This window comes from Coenobita brevimanus, chromosome 97 (genome assembly GCF_032717465.1).
Source record: "Coenobita brevimanus isolate Jiangsu-jjx chromosome 97, ASM3271746v2, whole genome shotgun sequence".
NCBI classification, from domain to species: Eukaryota; Metazoa; Arthropoda; class Malacostraca; order Decapoda; family Coenobitidae; genus Coenobita; species Coenobita brevimanus.
Window position 1 is genome coordinate 8,304,926 of NC_137050.1, and position 14,516 is coordinate 8,319,441.

The 14,516-nt window shown below is 40.0% G+C and overlaps 2 protein-coding genes across 3 annotated transcripts in view; both read left to right on the top strand.

The window, feature by feature from the left end:
• The window catches only part of mRpL14 (mitochondrial ribosomal protein L14), an 89,146-nt gene extending 86,189 nt beyond the window's left edge, over positions 1-2,957 (top strand). The window contains exon 4 of the mRNA XM_080283470.1: positions 2,862-2,957. The gene's annotated coding sequence lies outside the window, so the exon portion shown is untranslated. The remainder of the gene's footprint in view (positions 1-2,861) is intronic.
• Ppcdc (phosphopantothenoylcysteine decarboxylase) lies at positions 2,909-14,508 on the top strand. Of its 2 annotated transcripts, XM_080283461.1 has the most exons (3): positions 2,909-3,030; positions 3,232-3,915; positions 8,981-14,508. In XM_080283461.1, the coding sequence occupies exons 2-3, from the start codon at positions 3,235-3,237 to the stop codon at positions 9,128-9,130; spliced, it is 831 nt and encodes a 276-aa protein (XP_080139587.1). In that variant the 5' UTR covers positions 2,909-3,030; positions 3,232-3,234; the 3' UTR covers positions 9,131-14,508. The 2 variants fall into 2 exon arrangements, with proteins under 2 accessions (XP_080139587.1, XP_080139588.1); XM_080283462.1 differs by lacking the exon at positions 2,909-3,030 and having other exon boundaries at positions 3,203-3,915.
• Positions 14,509-14,516: the final 8 nt, after the last annotated feature.

A 14,516-nucleotide genomic window follows, 5' to 3' on the forward strand; every position in this document is an offset into this window, starting at 1 on the left:
GGCCGCTGAGAGCTCTGAGCTAAGTCATGCCCTGGTGCTGCAATTTTCCGATAACATTCGTAAAGAGTCTTCTGAGAGGTTTGTAGCAATTTGTTGACCGGTACTTTTCAGATGCTTGCAGCAAACAAAGGGTTAATGTGTTTAGCCGTAGGTCGGGTGAACATTATCATTTTGGGGTACAGTTTACTAAGCTTGATTTTTTCCAAACTTATATTTGACGATATTCAGATTTGATTGGTTGGTTTTAGTGAGTTATTTACAGGTGTTAGACTTAGGTTAGCTTCCTTGACAGCTGTTAGGCCATTTAGATTGGCTTTAAACCTGTTTTTGGGCTTATCTGGGTGAATTTTGGGCTTGGATTGGGGGGAAACCCAAGGCTGGTACAGTAAATGCCCCACGCTGAAATACATGTTAAAAGTACCCCGATATATGATACCCCACCTACCAATGAGGTTTTACCTAGCCAATTAGCTAGAGCGTTAAACCAGGGTATGCCAACGATGAGGTTTTACCTAGCCAATTAGCTAGATCATTAAACTGGGGTATGCCTGTATATATACAGTAATCCCTGTAAAACCAGACACCCCAAGTCCCAGACATTTTGGGCTCTGGTCCTTGGGGGGGGGGGAAAGATGTGTTCATTCCTACTTTAAATTTGTCTCATGGTGATGAACAGCTGTGTTTTTGCATGTAGTAGAGTGCCCCCCTGCATCCTCCACACCCCAGTTCCTGCCTAACTACCGTCATGACTAGACGTTCGTCACTGTGTTTGCCTCACATGCTCGTTTTTGTGAATAAACTGCAATACATCGCTACTAGACCACATAGGAATTTACAGTGTTGTGCAGTGTTAAGAAATTAGAATTCAGAGTGCAAAGGATTAAGTGCAGAGGGCAAACTGGCATGTTGCAATTGGCATGGTGCAAGTAAGAGCAGAATGTGCAGTGTTAAACTGTTATAAATCACAGTGCAAATGATTAAGTGCAGCACAACACTGGATTACTGCACGTGTTTCAAGAGCATTTTCACTACTGTCAAAGCCTTAGAGGAGGCTGCGGACGTGTTGTAAGTACTGTACCCTGTACACTGCTAAATATTACACTCTGAATTCTGATTTCTTAACACTTGCTTAATACTGGAAATTCCCATGTGTTCTGTTGGTGGGGTATTGTAGTTTATTCACTGTTTATTCACAAAAACGAGCAAGTGCAACAGCCATTGTGACGAGCGTCTAGTCATGATGGTAGTTACACGGGAACTGGGGAGGAGAGGAAGCAGGGGGCCCCTCTACTATGCATGAAAACACAGCTGTTCGACGCTGTGCACCAAGTTCAAAGCACAGTTGATTTTTTTTTTTTTGGGGGGGAAGGGGGGCATTTTTGGGTTCCAAAGGCCTGGGCACAAAATGTCTGGAAATTGGAGTGTCCGGGAATTGGGCATCTGGTTATAAGAGGGATTACATATATAGTATATATATATATATATATATATATATATACATACATACATACAGTATACACACACACATACAGTATATATATATATATATATATATATATATATATACATATGGTAGGTGGGGGCGCTCACCATCCACTCACTTGATGTAGTGCTGCTATCGGGTGTCTGCCCTTTCCTCTCTTCCATCCTTCTTTCCTTCCATCCTCGTCTGTTCTTTTCTTCATTCTTTCCTTGTCCTTCTGCCTACGGGTGACATTACACTCCCTCTTCTGTCTTTCCTTCATTCTTTCCTTTTCCTTCTGCCTGTGGGTGACTCTACACTGAGTGACAAGCCAAATGGTTTCCTATACACCAGGAATCCATTTACTATGTTGGGTGGTAACCATATAGCCAAATTTTGGCACCTGGTGGTTTAGTGGGTAATTATTGCACTCCAGTTGGATTGAGCCGGTGAAGGTTTATATCCAAGGGATGGTTGGGGTTGATTGCTCATGTAAATGCCACTCTGGGATGAGTGAGGCTGGTCACTTTCATCTTAAATGTCGAGACCAACTGCCTAGCCCCGGGCTCCTACGCTCCTCATGGGGCAGTGTAGGATTGGATGATGGATGGATGGATGAATATATATATATATATATATATATATATACACACACAGTATAGTGTATTGGGAAATATTGTGAAGATATCTACAGCACTGTCAACCTAATATTTGTTGTGGCATGATGTTGTGGAGAATGCCTGGCTTGGAATCTAAGTTTTGCCTAGGTTGGTCTCACTGATAGCATAAAGTACAGTATCATTATTTTGCCCTCATCGTTTTGGTGCAGTTCCTACCAGTAGACCTTGTCTGGGATATCAAATAAAAACATTTAGCTTCTGGGATATCAAATAAAAACATTTAGCTTCTGGGATATCAAATAAAAACATTTAGCACGTCTTAAGTTTTTATGAAGAGAGGTGCTAGATATCTGTCTTTAATGTCCCAAACAGTTTTAATGCAGGAATTACACCAGGTGGCTGAGTGCAGGCAGCAACAAGAATGCCATGACCATCAATTTTGCTTGGTCACTCTTGGAAAAATTTATTTGATGGAGCCATTACCTTACACTGAAAATTTCCCTAACTGAAAAACAATTTGGTAGTAGCCAGGAAGAAGAAAAAATCTCAGCTGTTCAGTACAGGTCACCTGAGATGTGTTTAAACCCTTGGGGACCAGGATATCTTCCTGAACTTTATACCATAAAATGCTGGTATAAGACTAGTTAAAATATCCTGAAGTGTCCCCGCCATCCTCAAGGCATTATAAAAGATGTGTTTTAGTGAAACATGCTGGTATATATACTAGGAAATTTTAAATAGTTACAGTAATTAATAAGTGTAAATTTTGCTTTTGCCAGATATATGCTGTGTCTGCGTGAGAACAAGAACGAAAACACTCTTTGCCGTCAACAGTCACAGGACTATCTGGCATGCCGCATGGAGAAAGGACTCATGGCAAAAGAAGAGTGGATTAAACTAGGATATTCTGGGACACCCACTTCATACACTACTTAAGCAGTTTTATTTGCAAGTTTGCCAGCAGAGTTAATCAATAATATTATAGTATTAATGCAGTATGAGTATGTATAATGTTCATGCCTTATTTTAGAATATGCTGTATTTCTAGTTTAAAAGATTTTTGTGGGCTAAAGTGCATAAATTTTACTGCATGTCAAAATACATACTTTGAAGTGAATTATTGAGTTAGTTTACCTAAGAATATTTCAGAGCATGTCGTGGCTGCCACCCTCAAGTACTTCTGGCCCACGTGTGATCCTGGGCTGCACTGGGAGTGTGGCAACCGTCAAAGTGCCAGAGTTAGCACGCAGGCTGCAGGAGCGTGGTGCCACCGTAGTCATTGTACCCACGAAAAATGGCTGCCACTTTCTGCGATGCCAGTCCAAAGTGGATATTGGCCCAGCTCCAGCCAATCCTCATAGAAGAGCTGCAAGTAACTTGATCCGTTCGGAAAGGAAATTTACCAAGAATGGAGAATTGCGTGGAAGTGACAGTGAGGAGCAAAACAGCAGTAGTGACCAGTGCAGTAGGTGTGGTAACCGAAGTCCATTTGTTCGACGACGGGAGCCACAGCTGCAGATGGAGAATGAAGGAGCAAGCTTGAAATCCCTTTATCCAGATTTAAACTTTGTGGTTGATGATGATGAGTGGGCAGCCTGGAGTGGACGAGGAGATCCTGTGCTTCATATTCAGCTGCGTGACTGGGCACAGCTTCTTGTTATTGCTCCGCTTGATGCTAATACCATGGCTAAGATGGCCCAGGGTCTATGTGACAACTTGCTGACCTGTGTGGTGCGTGCCTGGGATGTTACAAGGCCACTTGTCTTTTGCCCTGCTATGAACACCCACATGTACAAACATCCACTCACCATGAAACATACTACCATTCTAAAGGTATGTACTATGTGTCTATGTGTATGTAACAGGTTAGAGCTGTGTTAGTAATACACCCATACTTCCACTTTTATGATTTTGGAGAATGGGGTGCTCACCATCCACTCACTCAATGTAGTGCTGCTTTGGGTGTCTGCCCTTTCCTCTAATGCTTCCTTCATCTTCTTTCTTTCCTCCTCCTGCATATGGATGACTTTATACTCCCTCTTGTCTTTCTTTCCTTCATTCTTTCCTCTTCCTTCTGCCTGTGGGTGACTGTACACTGGGTGACAAGCCAAATAGTTTCCTGTACACCAAGTAACCATTTACTATGCTGGGTGGTAACCATACAACCAGATTATGGTGCCTGGTGGTTTAGTGAGTAATTAAAGCGCTCCAGTTGGATTGAGCTGGTGCAGGTTTAAATCCAGGGGGTGGTTGGGTATTGCTTACCTAATGTCACTCAGGGATGAGTGAGGCTGGTCACCCTCATCATAAAGGTAAGGACCAACTTGCCAAGCCCCGGACTCCTGTGCTCCTTGTGGGGCAAGATAGGATTGGATGATGGATGGATGGGGACTGAGCAAACCATGTACTTACAGAATTTACTTAAGACAAATTGAAGCTCTTATTGGGAAAACTGCTTTGGGACCAAGCCTCTACAGAGCTTGACCCTCATACTGCATTGAAACCTGGCCCCCACCTAACTTTTTCTTATAAATGTTACACCAATGGATTCAGGACATTTTAAATTGTATTTTAAACATGCTAGAAACATTATTAAGCACACAGAATATGCAACATCAATGGGGGAAGATAAAAATGTAAAAATGAAAAATCATCATCATCCGGACCTCCTTTCCCTTCCTAGGCAGGTTGAGGAGTAGCAATGTCCAGACAGCCTAAGTTTGCCCAATTCCCTGCGAGGAAGCCTGGCTTAGCATGCATGGGCTGCAGCACAGGGAAAATTAATTTTATAGCACTGGATTCAACCCATTTTAAATGGTTTTCAGCATGCTAAAAACAAAAAATACAAAGATAAAAACAAAAAATACAAAGAGAAGACAGTAGCACAAAGAAAGATTTTAAAAAATTATCAGGAGGTATTGTTAGCCAGACAGCCTGTCTGGACATTACTACTCCTCACCCTGCCCTAGGGTGGGAAAGGAGGTCCAGATGATGATGATGATGGTTATTATTAACCTGTAAGGAAACAAGATGAGCACAGGTGCAGGACATCTGTACAGCATACCACAGTTTCATATAATTGGATTCATCACATTTTTATTTACCAGTATTTTAACCCATACCGCACTGGGGAAAAAGAGGGAGCGAGAGATCCCTCCATGCCGGCCGATTTTGGATTGGGGGGGGGGCTAGAGAGAGAAAGACCCTTCCATGCCAGCCGATTTTGGATTGGGGGGGGGGCTAGAGAAAGACCCCTCCATGCCAGCTGATTTTTTTTTTTTTTTTTTTTTTGCTGGAGAGAGAGATCCCTCCATGCTGGCTTTTTTTTTTTTTTTTTTGGGGGGGGGGGGTACCGGGCACTTAATAAAAGTAATCACAAAAGCCAGAAAGTTGGTTGAATTGAGTTGGGTTAATGCCACCTGACCTCTGAAATGTTCTAGGTTACTGAGAGAGCAGAGCAGTTGTGAGCTTGTGAACCGATTTAGGTTTTATTTTTTCTTGCTAAATGGGCTTAATACATCAATATAATATCCCTAGCACACATAAAAGTAATCACCAAAGCCAGAAAGTTGGTTGAATCAAGTCAGGTTGGTGCCACTCGACCTCTGAAATCTTCAGGATTACTGAGAGAGCACAGCAGCAGTGAGCTTGTGAACTTTTTTTTTTTTTTTTTCTTTTTTACTAAATGGGCTTAATACATCAATATAAGATCCCTGGCACTGATAAAAGTAACCACAAAATCCAGAAAGTTGGTTGAAATGAGTGCTAATCGACCTCTGAAATCTTAAAGGTTATCAAGAGAGCAGAGTGGCCGTGAGCCTGTGAAGACTGTCAGTTGCCTCCTGCGCTCCTAAATCAGTGTTGTAAGTGTAGCAGAGAAATGTCTGAAGTTAGCGAGATAGGTTTTTACCTCCCTTCTTACTTTGGTTGCCTGCAGTGACTTCTCAATGTTGCAGAACGTAGATCTATGTCATGGGCGTTTTAGAGGGGGACATAGATCTACGTCGCTAGCGTGGTACAGGTTAACCCCTACGCCGCAGGCATGTTTACCGGTGTTTTGCGTGTGCCGTGGGGTTATTCGGGCTCTGACAGACTCTCAAAAAATATTTGCCAAAAATCAGTTATTAGTCCTAGAATATTAAAATTACATATGCTTATGGCACATACCTTCAGCTTTCTCCTGGAATGTTTGTTGAGCCTTCATCAGTTACCGTAGGACTTGTGGAGACCTCTGAAGTTGGGTAACGAAGTCTCCACTTTACACTTCCCGACAACCCGTAATATGATTACCACAGCCAGATATTAACACTATAAACACTACTCTAAGATTTTCAAGTAGTTTGGGATCCATACTCCAAAAAAAAACCCACTGTGAAAGCAATGAAAATTATGAGCGCGTCTGACCGCCGCACTTGCGCTAGTTCACTCTTGGTACTCTTGTCATTTATTATTCATAAAACCCCTCACACTTTATATTTCTATTACTATATAACACTTACCGGTATATATATCTACAGTCTTTATCCATAAGTTTCCTTCAGTAGTATTAGTTTATTGTCACTGTAGGGATTCAATTTCTTTCAGTAAAATACGTAGCATTCACTTTCTCGTCCTGTATACTAGCATTGAGAGTGAATGTCACTTTCATCTTCACTCTCATAACTCATAGTATTCAGACATGCTAGAGTGAAACTTTCACTTTCATTACTCCTAGGGTATATACTCGTATTCTTATAATACTACTCATTTACATTTCTATTTACGTTCTCTATTTTATTTACGTTATTTACATTTCTATTTTATTTACACTGTGTTATGCACTGTCACTTGAAGTAACTTATAAAACTATTTTCCATTGTTCACGTATATTTACATTCATTACTTTCACTTGCTGTTTACACATTATTTACAATTCCACTTGCGCTGTTTTACTCAATAGAAAGATCGTAGTCACTCTTTTATCAATTATCAGCCCTTTACCTCTTTCCACACGAGGTTTAGTAGGGGGTAAAGGTCACAGGGCCCTTTGCATGGGGGTGAAAAAGGCCCTGAAGTCAGCAAGAGGAACAGATGCGTACCTCCTCTTCGGAAGATGAGAGAGAACTGATAAGGGAGGGCCGGCCCGGGTAGAGGCCTACTTAGGGCATATTCAGTACTACCAACATAGCTCTTGAAACAGCTATGTATTTCACTGAAATGATTGGCAGGAAATCTATACATTATAAATTAGGTAGTTCCAGGTGAATGTAAATATCACTTAGGCTTCTCCCTTCCCTCCTTATATGTATATTTATTACGAAAATAGATTATATGGCATATTTCAAGGGGAAAAAAAAACAGCGAAAATTAGCGAACGAGTGCACGTGAGGTGTTGTCAGGTGATAATTAGCCAATTCCAGGTGTATGGCACTCTCACTTACCTTATTTCTTTCTTGTATATATTATTTGGTATAAGAATAGGGCATAGGGCTTATTTCAATGGATGAAATCAGTGAAAAATTCCAGGGAAGATTTACTTAGCGAAGCACGGCCGGGCAGGCGAGAGGATAGGGTAATGGAGGGGGGGTAATGGAGGGGGGAGTCAAGAACGGGGAGAAATGGCTAAATTGTCAACAATGGATGGGAGTACAGATGAGATTAGGAATGCTGACTAGTGTTGGACATTGGCAGTACTGATGGATGATACAAGCCCCCACTTGGAAGCCCGGGTGAATTCAAAATAACACAGAATCACAAAAGCGACGCCCCGCGGTATGATCCCTTGCTCCCAAGCGTCACGAAAGTGACGCCCCGCGGTTAAGGGGTTAAGCATGTTACAAATAATACTGGGCACAAGGAACAGGTAATGGTACTGAAAAGATAAAACATGTTGACAAATAATGGTGACCTACTAAGCAAATCATAGGTTGAGCCCGCATACACATGACAGGTTTGATTACTGCTGTATCTATACAACTGTATTGTGCTGTTTATGATGTAAAAAGATAATGATTGGCAAGAAACATGAAAATATTGAGTCACACAGCAGCAGTAAGTGTTTTGAAGCCAAACCTCGGGCAGTTTTCCCCACTTCCCTTGTGTTGGTGTTGATGATTAACCCCAGTCTGTTTATCCAAGTAGACCCATCAACAGCAGGCAAGCAGTTGCTCGTGCAGGAGTGTCTTATATATAGAACTGATATTCCCTTGTGGTTGGCGGCTCCTTGCAACACAGGGAAAATTGTGGAGGTTTGGTTAATGAATGAATGATGCAGTTGCGGTGCTCCACCCAGTTATCAGGGGCACCATCGCAGACTACACATCACCCTGTTATCTGGTTACCAGCCAGCATTGTAAATGGTTTCCTGGGTTAAAGGAAATCATTAGGCATGTCATTCAGTGTAGAGCCTCCTGAAGTAGAAAGAAGAGTAATAAAAAGTGACAGGGGGAAGGCAAGAAATAGGAAGCAAGGAGGGCATAATGAAGAAATAGAATGATAAAGGTGAAGGGGGGAGTAGGCAGCACTGCATCCTGAGTGGACGGTGGTTGCAACCACCTACCACATACTGTATTTTCCTTGTGTACATTGTGTAAGGCTGAACCCTGTTCGTTTGAAGGAATAAAACTATAGTAATTAAGCAGTCATGTAAAGCTGTGACTAATGTTTGCAGAGTACACAGAAGAGGAAGTTTGGGTTTACTTAGACATTAACAGAATTGAGTGTTATTTTCTCACAAGGCTTCCTCATATTATATATTCAGACTTCCGAGGTGGGAATAAGGGTTGGGATGATGAAATATGAGAAATGGATACTGTATAAGCGTACCATTATGAAGATAAAGTTTTCTTTTATTTAAGCATATGCCTACATATGTAGAACAAATGCAGTTTTCTAAAATATATGTGTGTGTATATTGCAGGAGTTGGGTTACATTGAGGTATGTGTTGTCAGCAAACGGCTGGCATGTGGTGATGTGGGTCCTGGTGCCATGGCGGAGGTGGACAACATTGTCAATGCAGTGATGCAGGAACTGCCTGATGCTCAGAGAATTACACATGGACCTTTCTAAAGTGTCACTCATGTGATTAGGTATCTTCATTTTCTGAAGGATTTCTAATGAAGCAGACTTTATATGCTTGCTTTGCCATTTCATGTCTGCATTTATTCAGTTTACTTAAGCCTTGCTATATTGGGGCAGGATTTAATAGTGATGTTAAGTTTGGATATTTTTGTGGTCTAATTACAGTTGTGAAAGTTGAAACAATGTGCAGAGCAAGCTTTATTGAACTGGTTAATGTAAAAAACACAGTTGTATTCAGTACATTAAGAAACTGGAATGACCACCCAGTACATCGTCACAATTTATTTATTTTGCTACTTTTCTTATGGAACATAAATTGATTAATTTGCAATAACATATACAGCAATTTGAATACTTTATGAAGCTGTTACACATTAATATTGTGTGCAATTGACAAGTCATGTATGAAATACTTTTGGTGATAAAGAACTGTTTTGTACTTTGTGCAGATATTGAGGTTCAAGCACATTTCAAGTTCCAACCCACTATCTACCTCGTTGTTGTGAAATGTATAGTGATTAATGAAAATTTTCAAAAATAAAATTGCTTTAACTAATAAGGACAACTGTTCTGCGAATAAGCTGCCAGGTAGTATGGTGAGATAACTGATATTATGACTGTTTTTTGCTGTTTGTTATAAATAGTTCTGAAGTGTATTTATGGTGCAATATCATAACACAGTACCAAAAATGTGTATAAACTATAGAGGCAGGGTATGTTTAGGAAAACTTCAGTATATGTACCACCTAGAGGACAGTAGAAGCTATTTTCATATGTCAAGATTTTTTCCCCCATTAAAATATAAAATCTGTGGAGCTAAAACTCTTGAGTTAACCTCTGTTGTATTTTCTACCAGTAAGCACAGCAGTGCTACAGATTAACTATTGAAGTAAGTCATATCATGTAGACCATAGTTAGTAGGATATCATTGAGGATTTAGATGGTTCATACCTATGTAAATTATATGATCCTAGATTCAGTTATATTGTAGCCATAGGACAGAGCTGTTAAGTAATGTTTAGATAACAAAGCCACCTGATGCATGAGATGTGCCTAATCATACAGTAAGTGTAGTTTGCTCATGAAAACTGTCAGTTCAGTAGCTTTATGCTGTTGTCCAGCTCATGTTGCTACCTACAACACTTATGCTATGGTAGTGACAGTGTACATGTTTTAGTTTTCAAGTTATACAGTTTAGTTCTTACCTGTATATGTATATACTGTTAAAGTAGTTAATTTCTATATGTAGCCAAAATGCCTTCAGTGTAGCATACAGAGTGTAGATATCTTTGTTACCGTAAGCTAAATGCTCATCTGTATAGGGACGACACACTTGTTATACAGCAAGACGAAAACAACTGGATAAAAATTCACTGATAAATTTATTTTCCCCAAATGGTCAAATGACATGATGCCAGGGGTTCATTTACATCACCAGAGAACATGGAATGGCTTAGTGACCTGGCCTACTGTCAAGCAACAGGTGGGGGCAGCCACAACCCACAAGCACAGTGAGGGGCAAGCGGGAGGGGCACCACATTCATACACTTTTGCTCATTGTTCTTAACAGTCAATAACGGAAAAATAAAACTGCAAGAATATTTGTTGACAAGGAAGTACTGTAACTAATTTTCAACAATCATACCAAATAATGCTTAAAATTTTAGACTTTAAGCATATTTTAAAAATATTTACCACAGATTCATAAGTGCTGGGATTATGCATTATTTACAAATGCCAAATTGATGCAAGTTGCAGTTATTGCTCCTATTCCTCTGCCTGCCCCTCAGTGCTCATCTGGGCAAGATGCTCCCTGACACTCCTTAGAAAGCAGCTCTGGAAGTAATATGTACAGAATTTTCCCTTATAATCCAAGACTATTATCAAACAATATAGTTACAATATTTCTTAACTGACATAAAATATACAAACAGTACATAATTTTCATACAGCAAGGAAATTCTTCACAAAGTATATGTAAGCTTGGGTCTAAGGGTCCTCCCTAACAATTCAAAGAATGGACAGGACCTAAAATCATCTTAGTCCCAAGATCTAGAAATGACCATATTAGATTACATACAAATTTATAGTACAATAGTTACAATGGTACCTTGGTAAAATTTAAATCACAGGACAAATTTATAGTCCATTACCATGTAGAAAAGACCAATATAAAATAAAATTGAAATAATATATGAAAATATTAAGTGATACTGATGTGGATGGATTCTTTTGTAATTACAGCCACATACAACAGCTGAGCTTCTGCCATACAGACAATCCCCCCCATGACTGCATTGTAGTATAACAAATATTTACAACAATTATAATGTACCTAACATCTACTTCAGCTCATATTTTCTGGTCTATGTACACATTTCAGTCTATTATAAAATGATCCTTTATGTCAAATATGAGAAATACGTTCTAGAAAAGAACCAGTATTCGCAATGTCGTCACAAGCCTAAAGAAATTATGATTAGTTATGTTGGGTGGTGAGATGACTTGTGTGTATGAAATCACGGTATCACTGAAAAATCTGTCCTCATCACTGGATAAATCCTGGGAACTGGACTTCCTATCATCTTGAGAAACATCAGCACCCAGCCTAGTTCTGTTATTGCCAAAGGCTGATGAAGACTGTGAAAGTGAATTTTATATTTGTTGAGATATTAGTCCAGACAGCTGGACTAGATCATTAAATAAGCTGGCATAAAGGAGAGGTGGTGTGTTTCTAATAATAAGTTGTCCAGAACCACAGTCACCTACTTTAAAGCTGCAGTTGCAAGGCTGGCACAGAAGTTTGGGAAGGGATAGTTCAAATTATAATTTCCATCAACAGCGTTGGTGAAGTTATAACAGCATACTCTTCTTGGTTCATTATCTGCAACGAAGGAATATTCTCACTTTGTTCAACGATATTGTAATAAGTACAACTTGAATACCATTTTAATTTTTCTAAATCCTAGGCAATGACAGAAAAAGAGCAGGAGCTAAACTAGCATTTCAACTAAGAAAATAAAGAAATATATAAATATAATAATGCACAGTAAGAAATATATATATATATAAATATAATAATGCACAGTATGAACTAACAACTCAAATCTTGCCACAACTTAAGTACAGTACAAGAAAAAATACTATGCAGGTATGGGTGGGGGGGAAAAAAATATACATATGCACTTCCTCTTAAAAAAAAATAAGTGCGACAAACAAACAGCACTCTAAGGCTGGGTTTCAGTTTTACTTTTTATCAACAACCATAATTCATAAATGACCAAATACTCTTGATGATGATGATGATGTTATATTCAAGATATGGATGGGAAGACAGCTGGCATCATTTGCTCCAGTTACAGTACAAATTTATTCACATCTTAATGCACTGTTCTCTGATTACAGATACCATTCAGCACTGCAAGTTGTGAAGTTTGCAGTCACAAGTTTATTGGCATAATTAATGTCAGATGCATACTACTATTACTACAGTGAAACTAGTACTGGAAATGGCACCGAGTTTGTCAATCAAAAATTATGAATATTTCATTCAGTATTTATCATTATAGAGCCTGAATTTAAGTTATGGATCTGAATTCTGTTGAAATGCAAGTTCAGATGCCTCAAAGATTCAAAGCATATAAACTTATAGTGCCCTGCTGTGCTGCTGTACTGGACGACATATCTACTGACGAGTACAGTACAAGAGATGTTAGTAACACTTGCTTGTTGAACTAGTTACCTGCAAAAAATTATGCTCTTCACTTTCATATTTCTCTATAACTACTCTTGCTGATACAAATGACAAATCTAATCAAGCAAGCAAACATTCTCAACTCATCGAAAACAAAACACATATCACACTAAAAAATAGAAATAATAATATGAGCACAAGATTCTGGTTACCACATGATTAGTACAAGCACTAATCTGACCTTCCTTGTGCACAGAAGAGAATAGAGCATACAGGGATGGCCAGGCTTTTATTAAAACCATTATTGTGGAATGATTGATAGGGCACATTCCAAACCACTTGATTACCCTCATTTTCATTTTTGAAGGCTCCAACATGCTTGCATGTGTCAGCCTTGGTTACCTAATGGCAGCTCTCCATGCTGCTTGATCTCTGGCAGCTTCCCTATTTAGTCCCTTAACCCTGAGGTCAAACTCAATGACCTTGTCCCAGGTCTTTTTCGGTCTACCTCTCAATACCCTACCCCCAACATTAACACTTCTCACTTTCTACACCCAATTATTATCCCCCATCCTCTCCATATGCCAAAACCATCTCAATCTACCTCTCCTCATCACACCACCAATACACTCCAGCCCTATCCTACCTCTCAACTCTTTCATCATAAACCTAGCCCCCTTAGGCCTTGCACCCAAGGATGCACTGCAAATCCACCTAATTATTGCCATTTCTGTATGTCTGAGCCTGCAAATATCCTCTTCCATTACTCCCCAGGTCTCAATACAATACAGCTTTCCACTCCAAACATTTGACGTGTAGAAGGATCCAGGGACAGACCTCACATTGTCAGGATAGGCAACAGCTCCCTGAACTTCTTCCAACCACTCCTCACTCTAGCCAAAGAGCTAGCTCCTGCCCCACCTCCAGCACATAACATGTGTCCTAAATAACAAACCTTTTCCACACACTCAAGAGATTCACTAGCAAGTTCAGTCCTTTCATGCCTGGCAATATCCACATGCTCTCCCCGACACACCGCATACATGAAATCAGCATTACCTCGCACTCTACCTCTAATACCACAACATCTCTTATGCACCCACTTATCACAAACACTGTACAAGATGGAATTCCCATGCTCTTGTGACAAATTGCACATGGCCACTCTCCCTCTTCTTTGATGGTACCACCTCCAGCCCTAGATACCTTCACTTTTGTTTAATCTGCATTTACTCTTAAGCCCTTGTGCCCCATACCATCTCTCGACTTCCTAAATCTTCCCTCTGCCTCTCATTCGCTGCAAAAAACACCAAATCATCAGCATACAACCTCTCTCATGGAAATCCACTTCTGAAGTCACATGAGAGGGCTTCAAGTACCATGATAAACAAGGGGTTCAAGACTGACCCCTGATGCACACCAACATTCACAGAAAACTCATCACTCAGATCTCCTTTCACTCTTACCTGCGTGTGAGCACCCACGTACATAGCCATAACCAACTTTACCAGCCACTCCTTGATCCCAAGCTTTCTCATTGCCCACCTCACCACCTCTCTAGGGACTCTGTCAAAGGTCTTCTCTGACAGAAGAAATAATAAAAAATATTGTTGGAAAGACATATTATTATATTGTAAAGGAGAGTGAATTCTAATAAAGATACTGGTAGTTACTCTGCTG

What these genes read in the sequence shown, in the direction of transcription:
- Ppcdc (XM_080283461.1), top strand. Translation starts at nt 3,235, where the DNA reads ATGTCGTGGCTGCCACCCTCAAGTACTTCTGGCCCACGTGTGATCCTG. An exon ending in AACATACTACCATTCTAAAG is followed by an intron (nt 3,916 to 8,980) that starts GTATGTACTATG and finishes TGTATATTGCAG; the next exon opens with GAGTTGGGTTACATTGAGGT.